This window comes from Conger conger, chromosome 1, assembly GCF_963514075.1.
Source record: "Conger conger chromosome 1, fConCon1.1, whole genome shotgun sequence".
Taxonomy (NCBI): domain Eukaryota; kingdom Metazoa; phylum Chordata; class Actinopteri; order Anguilliformes; family Congridae; genus Conger; species Conger conger.
Genome location: NC_083760.1, coordinates 22,676,973 through 22,701,584, shown reverse-complemented (window position 1 = coordinate 22,701,584; position 24,612 = coordinate 22,676,973). Strand labels below are relative to the sequence as shown.

At 45.6% G+C, this 24,612-nt stretch overlaps 1 protein-coding gene across 6 annotated transcripts; it reads right to left on the bottom strand.

The window, feature by feature from the left end:
* Window positions 1-136: 136 nt before the first annotated feature.
* On the bottom strand, window positions 137-24,612 carry atg2b (autophagy related 2B). Of its 6 annotated transcripts, none has more exons than XM_061252971.1 (43): window positions 24,532-24,612; window positions 22,977-23,507; window positions 22,460-22,622; window positions 21,997-22,149; window positions 21,031-21,133; window positions 20,438-20,600; window positions 20,142-20,321; window positions 19,731-19,827; window positions 19,387-19,566; window positions 18,933-19,084; window positions 18,443-18,554; window positions 17,614-17,863; window positions 16,899-17,049; window positions 16,641-16,733; window positions 16,333-16,518; window positions 15,678-15,951; window positions 14,407-14,515; window positions 14,134-14,329; window positions 13,472-13,614; window positions 13,199-13,356; window positions 12,606-12,778; window positions 12,351-12,501; window positions 11,833-12,035; window positions 11,550-11,630; window positions 11,269-11,375; window positions 10,748-10,840; window positions 10,480-10,550; window positions 10,292-10,368; window positions 10,023-10,193; window positions 9,514-9,646; window positions 8,633-8,835; window positions 8,237-8,466; window positions 7,825-7,942; window positions 6,966-7,160; window positions 6,770-6,871; window positions 6,344-6,422; window positions 5,348-5,558; window positions 4,890-4,959; window positions 4,476-4,558; window positions 3,399-3,520; window positions 2,922-3,076; window positions 2,325-2,474; window positions 137-2,150 (listed from the first exon to the last, which is right to left on the bottom strand). In XM_061252971.1, the coding sequence occupies exons 2-43, from the start codon at window positions 23,136-23,138 to the stop codon at window positions 1,920-1,922; spliced, it is 6,234 nt and encodes a 2,077-aa protein (XP_061108955.1). In that variant the 5' UTR covers window positions 23,139-23,507; window positions 24,532-24,612; the 3' UTR covers window positions 137-1,919. The 6 variants fall into 6 exon arrangements, with proteins under 6 accessions (XP_061108955.1, XP_061108989.1, XP_061108974.1 ...); XM_061253005.1 differs by having other exon boundaries at window positions 5,348-5,543; XM_061252990.1 differs by having other exon boundaries at window positions 18,933-19,081.

Genomic DNA, 24,612 nt, shown 5'->3' with positions numbered 1-24,612 from the left:
CCCCCGTTTACGTAACAGTCGCTAGTGCACGATCGCCTCTCCGTGGTCATCCGTTGTCGGTAACCCTTCTCACATAGGTACGATGAACACAACCTTTTAGCAACTTTTGAACCTTTTTCAAACAACTGATCAAATCTTGTTGTTTATATCGAGAGAATTTAAATAGTTTATTTCCCTTTTTCGATATTTCATGCTTTAATATAATTTGCACAAATTAACCTTATCCAGTCTGTACACCAACTACAATATATACAAGCAATATAATATTCCCTAAAATGCTCACAAATATCACTCCTATTACACAGGACATATGAACAAATATACAGGGGCAAACGTCTTTTCCCGGTCCAATCAAATTAAGTAGTGTAAAAATAAAATCAGGGAAACTTAAGTGTTAGCCCCCCACAAACTAGAAAAGCTAGTAAACAAAGCAGAGTAAATGATAATTAAGACTTCTGGTTACACATCAGGCAGTAATAGCTGTATAATCTAGATGTGAGTTTGAGAAAGGGGAAAATAACACATTTAGGCATTTATATTGCACTAATAACAATATTTGAAAGCAATTTACATCAACAACAGTCTCTGAGAGTATTTAACAATGTCCTTCTCCTTTTCAACAATGCTTAAAAAACAAAAAAACAAAAAGTTATTAAACAATATTGTTTACTGGCCAGCAGCCAAAATGAAAATATCAATGACTAAAAACACATCACTATTAGTGAGAGAATCGTCCCATTCTGTTGAAAAGGAACAATGAAATATGTAGGCTACCTTTCACTAAGACCTGTCATTGTAACACTCCTTAGTCACTGACAGCACACACAGCAGTGAAACTAACCTCTATACTGCAAAACAGCCGGAGAATAGCTGAAAATCCAACTCTTGAGGAAAAACATCCAACAACCTGCAAGGTTGCCCAAGTAAGCAGTTTCTCCCTCCTATGTGGGCTGATGAAAGGGGGGAAATGCCATTTTATGAGTATAAGTACAAACGGTACAGACCAGGAATGGGATAGCTCTCTCACAACCGCTTACTCTGACAGAAATACATCATTGCTTAGTTTAAAAAAAAAAAACTGCAAATGCAATATATCCTATGCAAATGAGATTTTTTTACTGCCAGTACAATATGAGATGCTTTGAGAATTCCAGCCACTTTATGTAACCACATGGCTATAACAGGTGATACAAAAGCCACACGGTTCTTATATTCACAACAATGCTTACAAAAGCGGTTAAAAACACAGGGGCAGTCCCACCAACTACCAGCCTCCCTTCATGATCCGAGTGTGAAGGCGGAATCTTTGAAACCATTTTCCTACCAAAACCATAGAGGTGAATTAATTAGAGGGGATGAAACGAACAAAAAAACTAGGTGGCAGGTGTAATTCAGACCTGTACCAATGACAAAGCCGTGCGACATACTAGCAGTCGCTAGCTGACGTCAGTCCTAATAATTACGTTATTCAATGAAAGGATTATTTTTGCTGCAAGGGACAAATGGCACAGGAATAGTATAAGCCATGGACACTTGACATTTCCAGTCTCTGAGCCTGCTTTAGTTACAGACGACTTGCAGCAGAATACAGTACATCACTCCAATGAAGGCACTGCAGCGGACTGTGGAAAGGGCATCACGAGTATGAATGCTGAAGTCTATGCGAAGCGTGTGATTTATTTACACCTGCACTGACTTTCATTTTTGTACTACCATTGCATTTGTGGGTGTGGTACAGAGCAGAGCGAGTTACATCAAGTTGAGACAGATGCGTTTGTTTGAGTGGGTGGGTGGAAGGGGGGGGGGGTGCGTCATCCAGGAAGTGTTAAGAGACTTCTGTGAATCCTGGTAATGAAATGATATCACTGTGAATTGGCTATGTAGCATTCCCATGAAACAATGGGAGAGGGGGCAGTGAATCACTCCTCCCCTTGCCGCCATTTCTGGGACTCTTCCTGGCGAGCGTCGGGGTGGATCTGGTTCCTCATGCCTCCGAGCACGTTGGAAGTGGCCTCCGTGGCCACAATGAGCGGCTTGACCACCGCTGGGGGCAGCTGCCGCAGAACCCCGCCCACAGCGCCCGTCACCCCGCGCTGCTCGTGCTCCCGTGTCGCCGTGTCGTAGATGGTCAGCGCTGTGTCCGCTATTCCCTGCGTGCAGAAATGAGGAAGGCTCTTAAAGCTGTCCTTACTGAGTCATCAACCAAAAAATCTCATTACTTTACATTTTGAGTCCCAAAGCAAGTTCAGTTACGCAAGTCTTCACCAAAACTTAATTTCAACTTGTAGAGGAAAGGTAAGTCTGATTAGACTGGATTTAAATACCTCTTTAACAACACTGTATGCTTTGGCCACTCCCTCCCGGAGGTCCACCGGCTGGTGAGCCAATCGGTAATGAGAAAAGCGCTTTATCTTCTTCAGTTCACACTCGTCAGGTCCTGGTGATACCATGTCGTAGGCAGTCTCTGCCGCAGCCTGCAGAAGGCACATAGAGAGGCACAACTTCTGTATGCAAGGACTTAAAGCTTTTTACTAGTCAATACATCAAAGCATGATTAGACCTGGGTGGAATATGTTATTTTGGACTCCAAGATTTTGCACGCTTTAACTGAGCTTGTTTGGTGGATTGCAACCTATGAAATATTCTCAAAAATGGCAAACCTTCTGGTCCACTTGATTGACTCAATTGCAGCAGGCAAGATCAATCAAGAGCAGGAAAAACAATTAAAATAATAATAATAATAATTGAATCCTAAACAATATGAATTTGACCCAGGTCTGTGCATGATAGCTTCAACATTGGCTATAGTAGGTAGCCTAACCATAAGCCAACCATATTAGCAGAAGAAACTGATCAAAGGCCAATCCTTGTTGCCGTCTCCATTGTTCGGTTCAGAATTGGGTAAGGGTCCGGTCCATTACCTGTATGGTCCGCACCATCCGGTTGGTTAGTTCCAGCGCGGCCATGGCTGTGGACGTGCCGAAGGAGGCGGCACCACGCTGGAACCCCCGCACGATTCGCCCGTCCTTGCGGTACTGTTCAATGGGCAGCCACACCAGGTCCCGGAATCCCTGGACTGAGGAGCAGCATATGAGCGGCCGCAAGCTATTCAACACTCCAATAGCATATGCACCATTTAACCACTATGCTAAAATAATGACAGCATATGACAGCAATCAGCAAAGATTTTTGTTCTGTTTAAAAAACAAAAACTGGAACAGGATCTCGCTCATGAAATATCGCTCATTGAGCGAGGTTGTCACGATTGCTACGAAACTCACCCCTACTCACAGAAAAAAAAGGAGAACAGCAACTATTAATAATATAACATACAATGCTGATGCAGAACTAAGGATTCCCTCTTGAACATATCTGGACAATGCACGCCACTGACTCACCCAGCTGCACCAGAGAGTGTATGGGCCCCACTCCACCCAGAAGCCCTGGCAGCTGGTTCTTCTTGATGTCATTCAGCCACTCGGTTATTGCATAAGAGAAGAGCTTGTCCACGCCCAGCAGTCTGGAGGAAAACCGAGAACACCCTGTCCTTCAGCTCATGGTAAACACCGGGATGATAACCCCCGTCTCGTGGGTTATGGAAATAAATAACAAAGGCTTGTGTTACAAGACTCCCAGTGCTGAAAATGCTGATGTTACTAACATGACTGATGTGGCCTTCCTAATGTGTATAGCCTCCTTTTCTGGTTCAATATACACATGTAACACTTCTTCTGCTGGACAATGTGCTATTACCAGCAATCTTCAAATCTGGACCTCTAATCCAAATTCAGCCCTGGTTTTCTTTTCTGCTACTGATTAGCCAGACTGTCTTCACACCTGACTCCCATGTAAAGGAAGGGTGGAAAACCAGCAGTTCTCAGACGTTGAGGACCCTGATTTGATGATCCCTGATCTAGTAATCAAATTTTTTGAAAACCACAGATGACAAAATTATTCGCACCCCCAAAGAATGATTGTAAATAAAATCAAACAAAGTGAAATTGGCAATACAATTTTACTTCCTTTAGACTGAGTAACTAAATTAACTATATTGTGTCATTCCATCATTTCCTGTTTCACTAGAGTATAAAAATGAGGTAACAAGCATGACAAAATCCTTTAGTAAACCATCAGCATGGGAAAAGCCAAAGCACTGTCAATTCAGATGGCAATTGACCAATACAAAGTATTAAGCCGGGGGTGCCAATAAGCGGAACCTATTTTTCCAATAAGTTGGAAAATAAAGCTTATGTCAATTACTATATCTATACTATACTATATCTAGTCCAATGTATATCATTGATAAATAAGTAGCCAATTCAGACAATCATATTTAAGTATCCAAACCCTTACAGACAAATATGTCTGACTGAGGAGTGGGGAAGAATAGCATATAGAAGACAGAATAGAGGGCCGTTTGGCAGGCAGGCGATTTGTGCCAGGCAGGTCGCCCGACCGCAGAGGAACAAACGTACCCTTGTCTGTAGCACAGCTGCCGCAGTTTGAGCTCGGAGCAGTTCAGCTGGGTAAGTCCGATCACGATGCCAGCAAACGTGCCCTGCGTCCAGCACAGACAGGGGCATGTCCATTTACACACCTGCTGCCAGCTGAGCTACATGGCTATCTGCTACTCGAGCTCTACCATTCTTCAGTCACAGTTGAAAAATGCGTCATCAGAGCAACAGAAAGTGCCTGGATTTTGTTAAAGGCTGGAGCAGTCTAGTTTTATTGAAGGTGGAACCAAGGGCAGAAAACAAATGTCCAAGATGAACAATCTCAGAATAAGGACAGAAGTACACACCATGAGGAGTTTCTGTATAAATTAAATCAGACCGCAGCAATTACATCACCTCACAATCATTTCCTCATATTCCCATTCCACAACACACCTGTTCCATTGCCATATGTTTCCCATGGTAATCCAAACGGATGGGAACCTCCGATGTAAACCGAAACTCTCTGAAAAACAAAATGTATTTGTACGTTGTACACATTTTGAACTGTAACAAATGCATGTTATTCTTCACCCAGTGAGAACTGCCACAAGAGTAGCTCATGCAAAAGTAAAAGACAAATAGCAACCATAATATCCAGTTCAATCCTGCCAATGTAATGTGCCACCAGAGTCAAGAATCAAGATCATTTGGCTCATACAAAATATTTAGCTGGTTTCAGGTTGTTTTATTATGCATTTGGCATCTACTGTATTAAAATGTAGACCAGCAAACTATTTTGTATGAGCCACCAAGACAAAGTTCAACAAATAAAATCTGGTCAGACGTTGCATTCACGGTCATGTGTCAGTGTCAACTCTGGTTGCGTAGGTCTTGGTCTATGTTCGACTGACCTGAAGAAAATGGGCTGGTCAGTGAAGGATGCGGCGGAGGCCTCTGGATCCATCGCATCGCTGCTTCCCGACAGGGTCATGCCATTCTGGCTGGGCCGCGCCTGCCCTGGCACGGAGATGATGGGCGCTGGGTCCTGGGGTCCACCCCCGTGCTTGGGGAAGCTGCAGGAGAGGTCTGGGGCAGGGGGCTTTTTCACTGAAACACACAGCGCTACAATAAAAACTCCTATTGCAGTTGCGCCTTAGGGCTGCTTGAACAGGAATTCCGGAATGTTCCGACACCAAACCTCTGCTAATTTTTGTACAACTGCTGGTATTCTTTTCTTGGGTATCCCCATACCATAATTGCATTGTGAAAGTCCCGGGGTCTGGGGTTGGCCTATGACACTGGGATGATCTGGATATTTTGGATGAAGTAGATATTTATCCGGAGTAGGACAGCAATGGAGCAGAGTTGAAACCAAAATGGGTAATGACATAGCAGGGGAGAAAGCCAACTGGAAATAGTGGGGGCAGTGTGGAAAACACCACTGATAACAAAGGACTGATTCTAAACCCAGCAAAGCAATCAAAGCATCATCTTGCATTACAAGCTTTGAACCTATGTATGCACTTGGAACTTGATTTCATAGAAGATTGCCTGTGTTGTCTTGCCAGGACCGGGGCACATAATTAACATGAGCTATGCTCTGTTGGACTTTCTGCTCTATAATCACTTGGGCCTCAGATCTCATTTTTGGAAAGTCCACTCTTGAACCACAGAACCTGAAATTTTGGAAGAATGCACTTTACCACTTTAGTTTAGAATAAACTTGAATAAACATAATCCATGTTTAATAACCGATTTGCTGGCACTGTTCATGTTCTTCTGCAAATTTCATATAAACAAACACAATAAATTGCTTGTTTATGAGGAAACGCCAGTTTCACGGATTCTGCTTTCTGAGTGGGTTTTAATGATCGTTTGATTGGGCCTGGACAGAGGAGAAAATGTACCTTCCTGGTCCGGAGGAGCGAACAGTTCAACATCAGCAGCAAGACTGGCAAAGAAATCCTTCAAGAAAAACAGGGCATCCTGTGGGCAGAAAGAAGGTGGTTTAAATAAACACACGGCCTGATTTTTCTGTGACATGCTGATATTGACCCAAATTATTATGAAACAAGCTGCTTTCATCACAGCATCATGGAGTATAAATACAATGGAGAGAAAAACTGGAAACTCAACACTCAAGACACAGGCTGTTCATGTATTGATTCAGGAATTAATACAAATGCTTACATGCAAACATTTTCGCCAGCTGCTACTTATAAGCTAATGAAGATAGCATTAAGAGTAATGTGTCATAACATTGGAGCAGCTGGCTGGTGGATGGGAGCAGTTGCAGGGACAGAACTGTGTTGCTTTAGTTCCATCTGCCTCACCTGATCGATGTTGAGGCGGAGAGGCATGAGGGAGACACGGAGGCAGCACTCCTGAGGGGCGTGGCCTGCCTCCGGACACATGTGCACCGCCTTCACCGTCAACTGCCGGGAAGAAGCGCACATCCTCAGCAACTGCTCGGTGTCACAACATCAACTACAACTACACGCAAACGAGGAGGGTGCGTCTCCCCCTCACCATGTTGGAGTGGGCCTTGCGTGGCATCTCCTTGCTGGAGTAGAGGTAAAGGAACTTGTTCATCTGGGAAGTGGCCAGCCGGTCGCGGATCTCCAGGTCCTGGACGGTGAAGACCTGGCGGGACACGGGCAGGTCCGTCGTCGTGGAGCCGGAGTCCGTAGGGATGTGGGGGTACACCTCGTGCTGGAACTTCACCTAGAAGAGAAGGCCATCCTGTTTTCAGAAGAGCTACTTCTCCCTGAAGTAAAGCCACGTACATAATGTAGTTATATGGCCAAAAAGCCTGAGTTTTACCCAGAGTGGATGCATGTGATAGAAACTCAGCATGGCAGTGAAGCTGCTTGCACATGACAAGAATAAAATGCTGCATTCATGCCAAGTAAGGCAGTGACTACACGTGGGAAGAATTGAGTGCTGACAGTAGTTGGAACTGGTCATCCATCCAGGAAGCCATTGGTTTGTTAAACTGTAACAATATGTGATAGTAGTAGGTTGTCTGTGGTTATAAAAGGCTAAATTGTGAACTTGCTTTGTTCAACCAAAATCCTTGGGTTCACCCCGAAAGTAACCGGTTAGCCATGTAGCCTACATACAATGGCTCTGTCTGGGCTCTATGTTGCTAGTAGCGGTAGGCGACCTCAATGCTTAAACGATTTGAACCCTGAAGGCTCTTAACTTGGCTTTATTTTGAGCTATGCCAGGCTTAGCGTTGCTGCCAAGTCAGGTATCAGCGCTCCCTCCATAGGAATTTAATGGCTTGACGCCATATCAAGCGCTTTGATGCTGATCATGTGAAAGCCACTTGAGATATTTAAAACGATCAACAATAGAACATGGGGTCAAGGCAGCGTGACTGTACCTTGGTGAGCTGGATCTCCATCAGCACATCCGGGTTCCTCCCTCGCCCACCGACTGAACGCCCGCCAGGTCTGCTCTGTCTCACGGGCGTCTGAGAGGGGGAGCTGTGAGGGGTGCAGCTGAAATGAACAGGGCAAATAAAGTCAGAGAAATACAAAGCACATACATCGTCTTGCTCGCACGCTCACACGCATGCATGCACACTCCAACATAGGATGCAGTTTCCCCACAAAGTTACTTTACATTAAGTTACTTTAAAGTTACGCTTTTACTGGACAAAATTCATGCCATAACTGGCATTACTTGCATACATTTTTCTGTATTCTGAATCATAATTCGAATATTTCTAAAAAAAAAAAAAAAAAGAAAAAAATTCTGAGGCAGATGAGCAGATACCCTGTGCCCATACTGACCCACGGCTCCTGGCAGGAGAGGAGATGAAAGTCCCACTCCCAAAGTCCTTCCCCCCGTAGAGGTGCCAGACGATGGAGATCTCCTTCACCAGGTAGCGCACCTCCGGGACAGGGAAGTTCAGGGGGCCCCTATTGGAGTCTGTGGGGCCCAGCGGTAGGCTGAAGTGGTTGTCTTTGATCTGGATGGAGTCCGGAGTTAGTTTGTTTACCACTGGCTCTTCATCACGATCCTGCACCAGACAACAGAAGAGACAAAGGCAAAGGCATTCTCTTCAGTGCCCACAGCTGTATGCAGGGTCACTCACAGTCCACAGGTAACAGAAGCTAGGATGGAGCAGAATGGTCTAAACGTTAAGGGATGTACAAAGCAGCTGCTGGGGGTAGTGTCCGCCTTACAGCAGCTCCGGAGCCCGGGGTCTCCAGGATGCAGAAGTCGTCGTTTTCCTGGGCGGGGGCGGTGGTGGCGGTGTAGATGAGGGGCGTGTGGTACGTGGGGAAGGTGGGGCTGGGCTCCTGGGAGACGTTCCCGCTTTCGTCCGGGAACAGGAAGAGGTCGGAGCGAGGAGGCTCCAGGTCCCGTCTCAGCTCCTGGTGGAGTCCTACAGGATAGGAGGGGGGAAGGGAGATGGAGAGAGAAAGAAGGAGAATGTCAGAGAGTGAGACAGTGTGACAGAGAGAGCGATAATTACAGTTCAAGCTGTTGCTGGGCCACCAAGGAAATCACTTCATACGGGATCAGCCATACACACGGCTACTGTACGTACAGAGGGAGAAAGAGACTGCTATTATACCAGGGGTGCACAACATGGGCCGATCGGTTTCAGGATTATGTGCAAACTTCTGGTCTTAATTATTTAATTGACTCAATCATATCTTATCTGACATGTGCACGGCTACAGCTGCAGACTGCAAGTGTAACCTAATGATCTCACTGTGCTCAAGTATAGGCTTGAACCAGGGTAATTTATAGAGCTGTCAGCAAATTAAAAACAAGGCAAACCAGTATGCAGACCGGCCCTCGAGGACCGAATGTTATTTGAGAGTGAGGAGAGGGTAATTTCTCCCCTTGAGAATGACCAGATTTCACAGATTTCCTGTTAGTCACAGAGTTCTTCCCTTGCCACTGTCGCCCAAGGCTTGCACTGAGGGGGGCTCAGGTCTGGGCTCTTTGTAAAGCTGTGTTGTGATGATCTTGTATTGTAAAAAGCACTGTACAATAAAATTGAATTGAGTTGAATTTCTATACATACAGGTTAACAGTGCTGTCAGGACCTCACCGTTGGGCTGTGGGGACAGGGCGTGCTGGCTGTCCGTCTCCTCCATGGCCTCGCTCATCAGGTCCTGCAGCATCCGCTGCTCGGCCTCTGGAAGCAGGGGGATCTGGGAAGGGGGCCTGCTGGCGGGGTCAGGCTGCAGAGAGACACAGGAGGGAGACGGCTGTACAAGGCTGAATAAACCCAATCACCAACCCGATAAACCCCCATCGCGCTACCACCACAGCTGAACGTACACACTGCGCTACAATCTATAGCAGGGATCATCAAATCGTGGTCCTCGACGTCTGAGCACTGCTGGTTTTCCACCCTCCATTTACCTGGGAGTCAGGTGTGAAGACAGCCTGACCAATCGATTGCACTAATCCTACAGTTAATTACCTGGGAGAAAAGAAACCAAGGCTGGATTTGGATTTGAGGTTCAGATTTGATGATTGCTGATATATAGAATGCAGTGTAAGCACGCAAAGGCAAAAGGAGAGCCCCCATAAGACATCAGAGGGAGGACTGACCTTGGCTCTCTGTTTGGAGCTGGTGCTCTTGACCTCTGGGCCAGGAGGGGGCAGCAGATCCCCATAACTGGCGATGTACTGGATGAGGTTCATAAGCGCAGCGCAGGAGTCTGAGCACGTCCTGATGTGGATGACATCACTGGAGCAGCGCAGCTCAAACCTGGGCTCAGTCTATGAGCCAGAACAACAAACACATAATCAGATAAGTGCAATATGAACTCCAAAATAAGAGGGTGGGACATCTATAATCAGCATTTGGCAGCACATACCCTTGCCCCGTCTGCTCCAGGTTTTACAGCTGTGATCCTCAGTTCCAGCATTCCCATGTCCACTACCTGCACATAATCTGTGGTACAGGACAGATAAGATTCAAAGCTTTAAGTGTCTGTACACTGTAAATGCAAATTTCTACATTGTCATATTATATTCATATGTCATATTCATCTGACGTCCTCACCTCGGGTAAGGTTCACAGAAACCGCGTTGCACTTGTCCGACAAAAACAGTGCTGCTTCATCCAAAATGATCCTGAAACATACATTTATGACAGCTTGTATCTTTCCATCATTACCCATGAGAAACAATATACCTTTACACACTTTCCCCAAATGAATACAGAATATAAAAAGGTGTATGGGATTGAAGCCATTTTCCAGGCTGAGACTATTGGCAAGTTCCGGCCTGGAGCTTTAGGGCCTTATCACTGGAACTTCTGTGGCTCCTACCTGAGAGTAGAGGAGGAATGGTCCAGTGAGACGCTGCTGGAAATGCTGAAGGTCTCCACTGTCAGCAGAGACCGGATGGGGAGGTACAGAGGTCTGCACAGGGAGAGGAGAGAGGCGAGAGGAGAGATGCCATTCATCAGGGTGACCGTGGAAGTCAAGTCAACCTTATTTATGACTACAGACATTGACCACGGTGCTGTAAAACTTCAATGAATAAATAATTTAAAAGAGTGGACATGAAGGACAGAACACAATACTAAGTAGAATACATAAAACAATACAGGAAAACAGAAAGGACCTTACGTAGACTCAAAAGTTATTATTGTGCTCAAAATTTCGCATTCACAAGTACCTACTGCATATAAATTTCAAGCAGCACTACAGAAATCGTGTAGTGACTCTCAAGTAGAGAACATCACTTTTTTTAAGTTACTGTTCACTTGACTTGGAATCTGTTCTAAAAACCACATGCCAAAGGAAAGGTGCCAAAGACCTGAACATTGTATGTTGACAGCTGGTACCTGTAGTCCAAAGCGCAGCTCCACAGGTGCAGATGGAGAGTGGTGACGGAGGTAGGAGGGATGTAACCTAGTACTGGCTCATCTGACACATTCAAAAAATCCACCAGCTGTCACCCAAACAAAAACAAATTGTGAGGCCATCATTTCAATATTAAAAAAGCAGCATGCCAACTGGCATTTCGGAGTGTAGTACACTTCCAAAACTGTGTCTTGTACTCTGGCAGTAGTTTCTGCCTTGATGAGATGGTCTGCAGATAAGAGACTTTGAGAGGGGGGTTTACCTGGTCATACCAGCCCAGGCTAGAGGGGACCACACGGTGCTGCAGTGTGGCTCCTCTCACCCCCACCGCCACCAGGAACTCCTGCAGGCAAAGGCAAGCTTTGTTAGCCATCCATCACATTTCCATGACTGCCCATACCCGGTCATAAGCCAGTTATTACTCTAATATAGCACAACCAATGAAGCAGGTCCTTCGAGTCACACCTGCCCAAGACAGGACAACAATAACCTTTCTTTGTCATCTTCCATGACAGTGCACTCACGGACCGCACGCCTGGACCTACCTTGACGTTACGCTCCATGTTCTGGGAGCTGATCTTGACGGCAACAGACAGCATGCTGTGGGCCTCCAGGCCGATGCCCTCGGAGGGGGAGGCCTTGCCTGGGGACATCTCTTCTGAGCGGTAGATGGCCGGCTCCAGCCAGTGAGGGCGCGTCTGGTTGGGCAGCTTAATGTCTGACACAGCCACATCTCCATCCACAACTCCTGAACAGACATGTGCGCGTACACACACAAGCGCGCGCACACACACACACACACACACACACACACACACACACACACACACACACACACACACAAATACACAGATATGCACACACACGTGAGCAGACACAGATGAACATTTCACTTCAAAAACAAACATAGCATTAAGGCATAGCAGAATTGTCCTATCAAGGGAGTACATGCAAAGCACGTCTATGTAATCAGTCCTGTAAAATAAAACAACTTGCCAATACCTCTTTAACAACTCATTTATGAATATAAATCCTTCATGTTAAATTGGATTTAAACCCCTACCTTGATGATAGAGACAGAGGCTACTGGTGTGCAGGCAGACAAAGTGTTGATCCTTATAGCCCTCATACTGGGTCACGCTGAAAAGAACTCCATTTTCTACTTCCATCCAGAACTCTCCATGTCTGTTTTTCAATAGTGTCTTATCTTCTTGCTATAAAGGAGTAGAGCATAAACGACAACATACAGGCCATTTGATTACAAATGGACAGTCTCAGAAAAAATACCCCCTCCTGACTCCATGGCGGCTCTGGTTACCTTGGCGTTGGTCTGCAGGGCCACCAGCCCATGGCTGATACTCAGAATGACTGAGAACAAACTCTGTGAAGTCTTGTTCTGTGTCTCAAACTTCTTCTTCCTCCGGGTTTTGAGGCCCAAGTCAGCCGAGGAGTAGTACTGCATGGTATCATCTTCAGACCCACTCTCCTCCTCTGCAAGAAGCCAAAGATACTACAGCATGAACATTAATCTTATTTAATTTAATTTAATTTAATTACTCAACTATTTATCCTGAAGGTGAAAATGATTCCAAAGCATACAATTGTTCTCAACTGCCAGAGAAAATGAACTTCCAAGTTTCATGAAAGCCTAGCCCATTCACTGTCTTCATTTTAATCCCTTTCTAAACACGACCCTTGTGAGGCCAAAGATGAAACAAGGTGTGATTTTGATCATGCTTCAATTCCTTCTAATTTAATAAGTGTGAATATAACTTGCAACTGAAAAAAGGGGAAATAAATAGCACCTTTAATTATCTGCCTATAAACTTTAGAAAGTTGTGAAAGTGCTCTTGCACAAGCCAGCAGTCATAGGTTGGTGAAGACGGCAAAAGGCAGTCGGAAGCCCCTTACCTTCAGGGGCGGAGGACCGGAATTGGCTGAAACTGTCCTTGTTGTAGGTGTTAATCAGCTGGCTGGCCACTGACAGCCCCACCCCATAGGACACATTCTCCACCGTTTCCACCGGGGAAGGGGCAGTTGGCTCCCATAGCAACAGATCATTATTTATTCTGGTGAGGGAGAGAGAAAGAAAATCTATGTTACATGTCTGGGCAAGAACTTGACACTAATATCCCCAGGGCAGGACAATGGTCCGGGTTTGCCTCTTCCGAACAGCCAGCCTACCTGTTATGCAGTTTCTCATAGAAGGCTTTGTTTGGCAGCGACAACTGCACATTAGGCAATGTCAGCTCGAGGATGTAGCGGGAGTTGTTCATGGTCTTCTCCTGAAACTCGGTCATCTCACCTACATCACCTGGCATGACCATCTAATGGGGACAGAGAGGGGCGCAGTATTCAACATTAGCTGAGGAAGAAGAAAGTTTAATTCAACTGACTTGCTACCAGAGAGACGGTCAAGGATGAGCATCTGAAGAATATCCCAGTGGAATGTCAATATGATAAATGGTCTCGGAGTAGATGTAACATAAGGTAATGGTGAGAACAGGCCATTCAGCCCAGTAATGCTCACCTTTTCTCTCTATGTCTCTACAGACTTTGTAACTGGTGAATTATTGATATATTGAGAGAAAACTTTCAATTTCCTTCATCCAGATATTTATCTGTGAGAGTACATTCCTGAATTTGACCAAGAGCAGACTGGTGAAACCGAAATGAAATCTCACCGCTCCTTTCTCTCCTGAACCGGATTATCAGTGCTTTTAGCACAAAGACACACTCATAAACACAAAATAGCTCAAGAACTACATGTATGAAGACCGTCTGGATGGATGTACAAGGGGGTGATTTGGGTAACCATAAAGAAAAGAACCCCCGGCGTTTCCCACCTCTTCGTTCTCATACATCACTCTGCGTGAGGAGAAAGGCGATGGGTCCGGCTTCCCGAAATCGCAGACGTCCTTCAGGGAATGTGCTCCGCCCTCGTCTTCCTCAGGGGAGCGCCCCCCGGCCTCCTCGTCCTCCTCAGCGGTCACCCGCTCCAGGATAGAGTGCACGGTCGTGGGGTTGACCCTCAGCACGACCCTGCAAAGCATAGACAAGGCTTAGGGGCTAGCTCTCCACAGCACGGCCGCAGGCAGGCGCGATGGACAGCAACTCACCTCGGCCAATCAAATTTGCCGCTGTCTGATGTGGCCATATCCCCATCCATGTCATGTGACACCCGGAGGAACCTGGCAGCAGGCTGCGAGCTGTCATCCTGGAACTTCCCTGCATAAGAATATCAATTTTAGTATATGACAGAAACGTGTTATACATTGGCCTGAGAGTGCCCAGATGATTTTCGCCTTTGTGTATTAGAAATTACATCCATGATGCTCGGTTTTGCTGATGCTGGGGTTTTGTCACTGCCGCCACACCGAACCAATCAAGTAGTGGCCAAAAACTCACACCACGGGGGGAATTAATGTAAATGTACAGTTTTAACTCCATAAAGGCAAACTACGGAAGAAGACCATTTGAAACCACTAAATGACACCTCAACGCCTTTAAATGACGACTCAAGTCTGTATCAGGCTAATTTCAATATCAATATCCTGGCTACTATGGCACACACATTCTTTTCTGCACAATGTAGCAGTGCTAAAAGCAAACAACTCTTCAGTGCAGCCTCACATATTGTGGATGACAGGAGGAATAAGTTGATGTGTGAAGGAAATTTCTCAAACAAAATCTTCTACTCATGTTGTGCACACCTTCTGCACAACCCATAAAAGAACTGACTGTGAAACTTCATTCAACATTTTATAAAACTGCCTATTTCTCCAATATTTGGCATCCGCTTTCTGTTAGACAGTACCTCGCTCTGAAACTTCACCAAGGGAAAATTAAATCAGTGCATCTATAGTGTTGCCATGTAATTGATTAAGATTACGATAAAGCACTGAACAACAAAACACAAAATGGCTGCCCATTCCTACCAACCTGGCTAATACACTTCCACTGAAGTGGAAAGAAACTGTTAGCCTCGTTTGTTTTGGCAGACATCTGCAGACAGAACAAATTAACGGCCAATAAATTCTTCCTCTTCTACTTCTATCCAATGCATTTTCAGTTCTACTCCACGGCGCTTTCGCTGCTTGTTTTCCATTAGCTCACGGCAGTCCCCCGTGGCTTGAGAAACCCATTAGAGAACAACGCAGTAAAGGTCACACACAGGTGGAGCTTGCAGCAGTAGCTCTCATTGCTCAAGAAACACAACTTAAGCTGTGGCTAAATAGCTTGAGGAAGCAACACAGCAAACTTGTAAAAGCTATAAAAACAAGAAGTCAGGGCTAAAACCAGAATGTGAACTACACTTTAGAGACGGGAGGATCAATGAGGAAGACAGAAATGTTCCGTGATGGACATGGTGGACGGGGACCAAGCTCACCGCTGAGCTCTCTGAACGTCAGTTCCATCTTGGTCTGCTCCGAGGAGCTCCCGCCGGTGAATTCCGTCTTCAGCTCCAGGTCCTGGAACTCCAGGTGGAGAGCCTCCTTTTGGAGCGACTTTTTGAACCAGGGACCCCTCTCTTGGTCGGAGCGCAGGTCCGGGATGGGGAAGCGCACGGCCAGGCTCAGCACGGGGGCGTTCACCATCACCGACACGTGGCAGTTGGCGGGAGAGCGAGAGTCATCCAGAAACACCTCAGCAAAGGCCTTGTGCTGAGAATGCACAGTAATTATGCCACTTTACCCAAGTACTCGCACAACATCATCTCAAATATTACATTACATTGCATTATAGTTCTTTAGCATACGCCCTTATCCAGAGCAAAAATAAAATAAAATAAAAAGTAAAATAAAGTGCAAATCATAACCAGGGAGAAGTGCGCTGAAGACCCTAGAGGGAAGTACGTAAATATGCCTGAAACTCGAATTGAACTTGAATGTTAAAGTGAGTTTCGTTTCCACTGTAGTTCAGGAACTCAACAATAATTAAAGTTAACTCAATAATTGCTCCATTCATTTGTGAAGGAGGCACCAAAATGAAGTATTTCCACCATTTTGAAAATGGTAGAATGATATTCGAAGATGAGGACCCACCAGGCTGACGTGTTTGTTGTAGGACGTGTACATGTGAGAAGCCATGGCCTCCGTGGTGACCAGTTTCTGCGGCTGCAGCAGGGAGTTGAGCCGGTCCACGATGCTGACGTCCAGTTCAGACCGCACGGGGCCCAGCTCCACCTGGAACTCCTTCCGGGGCATGGTGCTCAAGCGCACCTGTCCACCCTACACGGAGGGGGCAAACGGCCAATGAGCAAAGACGCACCCCAGCGCTCTTAAACATTTCTCGCCTGGGGCCAATCGCAAAACACAGGGTCTAGCGATTTTCACAAGAACTTCTCTTTTACCTGCGGGCCTCTGCGTTCGGTGAATTTGTACAGCAGGTGCAGGCATGGGGAAGGCTGAGCCTCCGTGTTGGCAACAGCATCAAATTTCACCAGCTTTAGTGAAACACAATGAGCACAAGTTAGTAACGTGAGAGTTTATTATGACATCTTTATTTGTACTACAGTCAAAGTAATTGCAGCTGTAGGCAGTATCTCCAGGCGGTCAGAAGTGGAAAGGGTAGCAGGATGCCAGTTGGTGAGGGTAAGGGTTGCGCTCACCTCGGTGTACTGAGGGGTGCTAGAGTGTGCATCGGTAGTTAAGAGGCATTCAAGCAGCTCCATCTGGCCCAGAGAGACGTCAGTGCTAACGCTACGTAGACCAGAGCCCTGCCTCTGCTCATAGACCACCTTCATCCCAGTGCCCAGAAACCTGCACGGAGAGAGAGAGGAACAGAGCACCCATCATGCACTGCTTCCCCGTAATGCAGTCTGCTTTTACTGACGTCAAACCAAATTCCTATTCAGACACCAACAGCTCAGTCCTAAACGCTGCAGCGCTAAACGAGTTAGACACAAGCACACAGACCCCTCCCGCAATTTCACAGTCAAATGATGAGAAGGGAAAAACAAAAGTGTGCTGAGGCATTGCCAGAATAAAACGAAAACACACAGAGGGCCACCATGAACTTGTGCTAACCTCAAGGAACATTAATCATAATTACCAAATTATCCAAAGACATTCAGGTTAGGGACTACACATGAAAATGAGCTCATTAGCACATTCACATTGATGTGGGAACTGAAAACCGGTTTCCTGTGATGTTCACATAATTTTTTATATTGTTATGTCTACAGAACTAAGAATGCAAACCGAAAACACATTGGCAAAGAAGTATGGTCTCTATTCGAGCAAATCTCAAATTTCAGCATGCAGACGAGTAGTCTGAAAGTATTATTGTGGTAGATGAGGCCACTGGGACTGGGAGATGTTCACCTGAGGTGGTCCTGAGGGCAGGCCTCGTCGAGCACGGGCCGTGAGAACAGGAGCCCTCCTTGGAGCTGCTCGGGGTCTGCGGCGCCCAGCCGGCGGAAGAAGTGGGAGGCCAGGAGGGCCAGGGGGCTGACGGCAGTGTCGGGCGGGGGCAGCCGGTCTATGTGCAGCACGGACAGGGCCACGCTCCCCAGCGTCAGCCTGAACACCAGCTCAGGGCGAGACTCGTCACAGTGGGGCTTCGAGGGGTGCGCTGAGGGGCAAGAACAGGATCGACAAAGCTATGCCAGAGGCATGTTTCCAGAATATATAAATGATACAGTAGCTTCAGAACGTATTCCGACCCCTTCACTTTTTGCACATTTAATTGCATTGTAGATTTAATTTCTGTTGCAGATTTAAGTTTTAGATTTTTAATACATTTGCAGAAATTTCAAAAAACATGTTTTGACATTGTCATGGGTTATTGAGTGTCGCTTGATGGGTAGAAATGGCAATTTTATCCATTTAAAATTCTATCTACAACACAACGTGTGCAGAAACGTGTGAATACTTTCCGAGTCCACTGTATATACAAGTTATGAATGGAACAAGAAGGCAGGATCACAAAAACAGCTAATTTTAGGAACAAGATGACACTGCTGGGTTACTTATGTACTGTTGCAGTGAAAACTGAACTGATACCGAGCATATCATTGTGGCCTGCTTTTTATAGAGGTGAGCTTGTTAAAATGATCTTCTGTAAGACATGTGTGAATTTCGCTTCCTTTGTTTCAACAGCTGTGATGCACGCACGACTGGAATCAGAGCACTGATGCATGCTGGGACTTACACGTCTGTCGCGGCAACTTCTGTGGGGGCTGGGGGTCCCGGGACAGGAAGGAAGGCTCTTGTGCCTGCTTATCCCTTTGTCTCGGGGCATCCAGGTACTCATCCCAAACCGTCTAAAGGGACGGAAATTATACACAAAACACCACTGGATACAGTCCGGAGTAAAGATTCTAAAATTAGCACCATTAATCTACCAGCCAGTGTGCCCTCTGATCTAAAAATGTATTTCTGTACGATGGCAACTGATGGAAACTTGTGTCCTCAATCGCCAGGATTACACAATGTCAGGCCTGAATGGCTGGACAGCGTCCAGGATTAACACAACAGCAGCAAGATACAGCTCCACAACCAAGCCCCTTCAGTGGCTCTCTTCCATTTTGTTTTCTCTTCAAATAACGGAGCTATCAAAAGCAAAATAAAACATTTTGAAATGCAGTCCTTGGGTTGTGCACCACCCCAAAGGGGCTGGTGGAAAGGGCACAGATACTTACTGCAACATTGCCAGTGGGGGACTCCCCAGGGGAAGAGGTGAAATTGCTATTGAGTGACAAGTCTAGGTCCACAGTGGGTGGGTCTCCCAGGGGAGGGAGGGAAGACAGGCTGTGAGACATGTCCATCTCTGCCATGGAGAAAAACACATCTTCTTCGATGGGGGGGAAGAAAGAAAACAAAGAAAAAGAAAACACACACAAACCAAGATCCAAAATCACTCTCGCAATCAATCTGAAGAAATGACAACAGTTTTGAAGGCAATTAAAAACTGGCGCACAATAGATAAAAAGTATGTCATGGTTTATGTCCTTCAAAAGCAGGCTTACCGGCAACATCTCATCCCCATTATATTTGTTTTTAAAAGCTATCAACCATTTTAACAGCACAGTGAACCAAATTCCAAAAACAGTACACCAAACGGAGCAGTGATGACCCACGTCCGTGTATCCCCACCTCGGCTAGATGTGGTTCTGGTGGTCTGGCTCTCGAAGAGGTCAGGGTCTCCCAGCGCCCCCGGGGCCAGGGGGTCCCTCTTTAAGCAGCGGTTGAGCTCCAAGTGGAGCCGGTACTCATCCTCCTGCTGCATGGGCCTGCTCTTCCTGTCCTTGCCCAGGCCTGCTCGATCCTGCCCTGCTGCGCAAACAGAACGCTGTGATGTTTTATTCACCGGCCGATTCAGCGGTGGGTGCTCTGACACAAGATACTAACTGCGGTGGAAGCGTGCCAAAAGCTGTTGAGCAAGAGGAGCGAAAGCTTACACCGTCTCAAAGTTGCACTGTGGTGGCAGGGGAACTCACCGGAGCCAGAAAAGACCCCAAACATGTCCAGCAGCAGATGGACTTGTCGTGGAGACAGCAGCACGCTCATAAAATCGATCTGCCCGTCAACATCGAGCTGCAAGATAATGAGAAAAATAAGATAAATAGAATGGACAGAGAGACAGCGCTGAAGTGAAAGGAACTGTCATGTATATTATTTTTAAAGCAAAAACTTTTAAATAAGGCTTTGCAAAGCCTTTTTGATGGATTAGTCAAATTTGAAAAAAATATGCTGCAATGAGCCTCCACTGTTAAGTCAATGCACAAGTCTCAAGGTAGGAAAATGCATGAATAACATTCAGGTTTGGTGCAAACTATTGCTTTAAGACAATGCAGCATTTCCAGAGCAACACGAGGACCCATTAAAATTCCACACGGATATAATCCAACCTTTGCTCCGGGCAGGGCTTCGTTCTGTTTCAGGAGGAGAGACAGCTCCACTCTGCCACTCAGGCTGCCGATCTGCACAGGTTCGAAGGCCGTCGCCGCGCACACCGGCTCTGTGAACTGGGGGTGCGGCTCGCAGATGATCTTGGGGTTCCAGCTGGGGGACAGCTTGGCCTCCGTCTCCTGAAGGCCTCAGCGGAGAGGAGAGAGGGTCAGAGCCAGGCTGCTCCCGCAGGAGAGAGGGTCAGAGTTAGGCTCCTCCCGCAGGGGACCAGCAGAGACGGGAGCGGGGCACTCACCACTTGGGCGGACGGAGACCTGTGGCAAGCCCGAGCCGACTCGGAGAACTCATCCCAGAAGATGGTGACCCCGGTGAGCTGCAGGTTTTTATGTGCAAAGGTGGTTGGCTGGTGCACGTCCATGCCCGAACACTCTTCTCCAGTCTCGTCACAGTACACGATCCTCCAAGGCAAGAGAGAAATCACGTTAAAGCCTCGATCTGCAAATGCAGCAATTTAAGAAGTGGATTAAGTAGATATGAGGAAGATATGCGACACGTGATAACTTTGTTGAATATTTCGATGACGATATGATTTGCGATAAATAAACAAATATTGCAGTCTGCGCAGTCCTAATGCCTATCTGCTTTAGGTACACTGCTAACATAGACTCCATACAATGAATCGCCTATGCTCACTGAATAAAAATGTTGCTTTTATGGAACAAATTGTAACTTCAAGCAGTCTTTTGCGATGAGAAATATACAACATATCTTGCAGCCCTAGTAGTTTTGATAAATGAACTGTTACATGCAAGCATCCATTAAGGCAATTTAATTCAATCCAGACTTGGATTGCTTTCGAATATCGTAAGTGCTCCAGTTAAAACATACTTATTGATTCGTATCTCCAGAGCGATTCCTGTTTTGGAATTTTCTGGAACATGCTCGATCCTGAGAACAGTGTTCAGAAACGTGACCTTGACTCTTCTCAAAACTAAAGGAAAGGCAGAAGTGACAGAACGCAAAATGTAAATCAGCCAGTGGGACCTGACAATAACCAATATACATGTACATAATGACGATCTTGACATCTCAGAAATTAGCACTTAAAAGGTACAATAGGTAAGATTTTTGTGCTAAACCATTGTTACAAGATCACTGTAAATCCCTTCCCATCATTGAAAAAAGGCTCACTGACATGCTGACTCAACCTCTGCCTATGTTTATAGTCCTTAAATTTGTGTTTCAAAATATGCAGTTGGCAGGCCAGCACTCTGTACCAAAACATTGTATAGCTGTACAATAATTCAAGCTGATTGGTTGAAATTGGTTCTAATTGCCACAGCCAATGGCATTTCAACTTCAGCTCATTCACAGAGAAGGGGTGGGATAAACAGTGCTGTGGTTTGAGCGTGTTTGTTGCTGCAATTCCTCTCTTGACTGTGAGAAGTCCTATTGTACCTTTAACAGCCAAATAACTCAAGGGGATCAATACACTGGTAATACAACACGGATTGCAACAGCAGACAACCCATCCAAGACTTATCCCATAGGGCTAATAAAATCACACGTCACAACTTTGCCCTTGTTTTTCATGCAATTAGTAGTTTACAGAATGTAAAAAAATAAAAAAATGAAAAAATGTTCATGTTGATCCTCCAACATGAAGGGAAAAACATCCTCAGAAACACAATGCAGGAACTAAATATCAAGATAGCAAATCTAAATAAAATAAATAAATAAATAAAATAAAATGTTGTGTTATGCTGTGATGGCATGGTAGAAGCAGGAAAGGTAAGCTCTGTGTGTTGCCTGACAGCCAACTGTAACTAACAGAAGGCAAGCAAGAGAACGTACCAGTCTCTATGGTTTCTGCAAACGTCTCCAGGCCCTCCAGCGGCTGGAAGCCCTCGCCCATCTCATCGGTCAGCCTTTGGCTCAGGCACTCCTTGGCTAGCTGCATACTGCTGGTCATGAAGCTGGACCAGTACATGGGCTCGGTCCCTGATGCTGTGGACACAACAAATCCCGGGCGATCAACAGTCTGAATCCCTGAACACGGTCGTGTGCCAATGTCTAACTGTGCACCTGAGCATACATTAAATACACTATTCAAGTCACCAAACCAAACTACAATTACTGGGGTTACCTGAATACAACCCTTCACATTACATTTCAAACTGTTTATATCACACCAGTGAAACTGCTCCAAAAAAATCCTCATTAACCATCAATAACTGAATGTAGAGATAAAGGTAATGCTGGTCTCGCTGCTGGGGAGAATCAGTCACATCTCGGCTCAATGTGGAAGCACCCTCACCCATGCGTGGTCGGGGCCGAAACACCATCTCCAGCCCTTTGACCTCGAGGGCACAGTTCTCCTGCAGCAGGGATGCCCATGGCACCGTCAAGGAGATAGTCTGGATGAAGCCCTCAGTGACCTCAAAGGGAGCATCCACTGACTCAAGGATCTCATTCAAGGACTGCAAGTGAGCAAGCATACGCGTTCAACACACACAGACTGTAGAGCTGCAGCATTTCCATTTCTGTTAGTTGTTACAATCACGGCCATAACAGATGCTGGAAAAGTCCCGTTACATTCATTTTATGCTTTGTGAACATAAAAAAATAATTATGCTCAACGATCTGATGATCTCTTGCATTTTGTAATTCCAATTTTTTTTTTTTACATTTTTCTTTTCTTTTTTTTTTTCTTTTTTTAACCAAAGTTCTGAGATTGGGAACTGCTAAACACGTTTTTATCCCTGTCCAATGTTAACCTGTTCTCCACCCATATTTTGACATAAATATCCAGGCAACAGTAAACAGTTACCTACCCATTTGTCCAAAGGAACTTGCGCCAACGATCCAGTTCCTTGATAGAGATCTAGGCTGAGCTGGTCCAAGCTCAGCTTCTCCTGCAAAAAGTTGCCCAGGTACCGGTGCAGCAGGTATCTACATGCCCGCTTCTTAATCGACTCCGAAAAAGGCCAAGGCATCTCAGTTTAGTAGGGTGAGAATACAATAATGCCTAAATGTGTTAATCAACGTATACTACAATTTGTTGCAGTTACCAAAAAATACAATTTCTTGCAATTTGGTAAGGAATATTTCGGCAAAACTAGTGTTTTGAGATTGTTCAGTCATTCTGTCGGCCGTGTCTAATGGCTGACACTGCGCACAAGATAGATTTGCTGGCTTGTACAATAACAAAACATGAGTTCTTGGGAAGCGTGGGCAGGACTGTTACCATGAAGTGCGGCGTTCATAAATACACGAGCACACTTCGTGAAATAGAAACATGTGTAGCTGTTGCAAAATTTCCTTCTGCGTGACGGTGCCCGTTGGGATCCGAATCCAGTTCGCTCCTGCAAGTAAAGTGACCGATCAGGAACTGTCCAATATAATGCACGAATTCGTAATCAACGCTACTCCAAACTGGCCTACTACACGAGATTACTGCTGTATTTAGCCAGATTCTACATGCACGGCATACCTATTGTCCAGATATTAGCTTGCTAGCGCATTAACGTTATAGTTATCCGGCATAGCTAGTGTCCAGATATTAGCTTACTAGAGCACTATAGTAATCCGTTTTCTAATATTAGCTTCTCAAAACTGAAGAATTGCCGTTACTGTAACCGCTTTGTTGACACCTACAGACTTAAGACCAAACCTGTTACTGTACAGCATTTCCGTCATTTGCCCATTTATTTGCTAACTAGCTAACCGTTATGTTTATTTCTACGGAATCATGTCCAGTGGAGTTTAGTTATTGAAAATAAATCCAATACCATAATAGTACTGCATAATACTGTGGTAAATTATTCCAGGAATATAGCTATGATGTTGTCAACAGTCAATTTCGCTGCCACTAACATTAGCTAACTTGTAACTTACTTAACGTTACTCTACCGCTAGATATCTGACGAACGATAGATCAGTATTTGACAGCCAGATATTTCAATAGTTATCTAACGAACTAGACTTCCGATTCGGGATTAGAAGGATGGATTACACCTGCTTGAATGCAAAATATTACGTGGGCATATAGACATTAATTTCTGCTGTAAATGTCCTACTGACATATAGGTAGATTGTCCCAGCTAGTTGAATTAGCAAGCTAGCCAACTTCCCTGCTACCTAGCTGGTAGCTAAAGCTGTGTTTTGTTTCAGATGCCTGGTCTAGAAAGCGGAGTTGGATAACGCTAGCTAAGTACAGCTAACAGGCTAACTAAATCCCATCTAGCTAGCCGTTTTGCTATATGACAAAACGCTTACCGAGTGCGTCTATCTTAATTTCCATTCCCTTCACTCAGAGACATGCGAAATATCAGCAGTAACGGTACAGCGACCAGGCCCGGCTTCTTTTTCCTTCCCTATATTTCTCACCTTTTTCCTCTCGTGTTTACAAACAGATTCATGACTCTGCACGCGCCCACAGTGCCAGGCCGCTCTTCTAGCGCAATGATG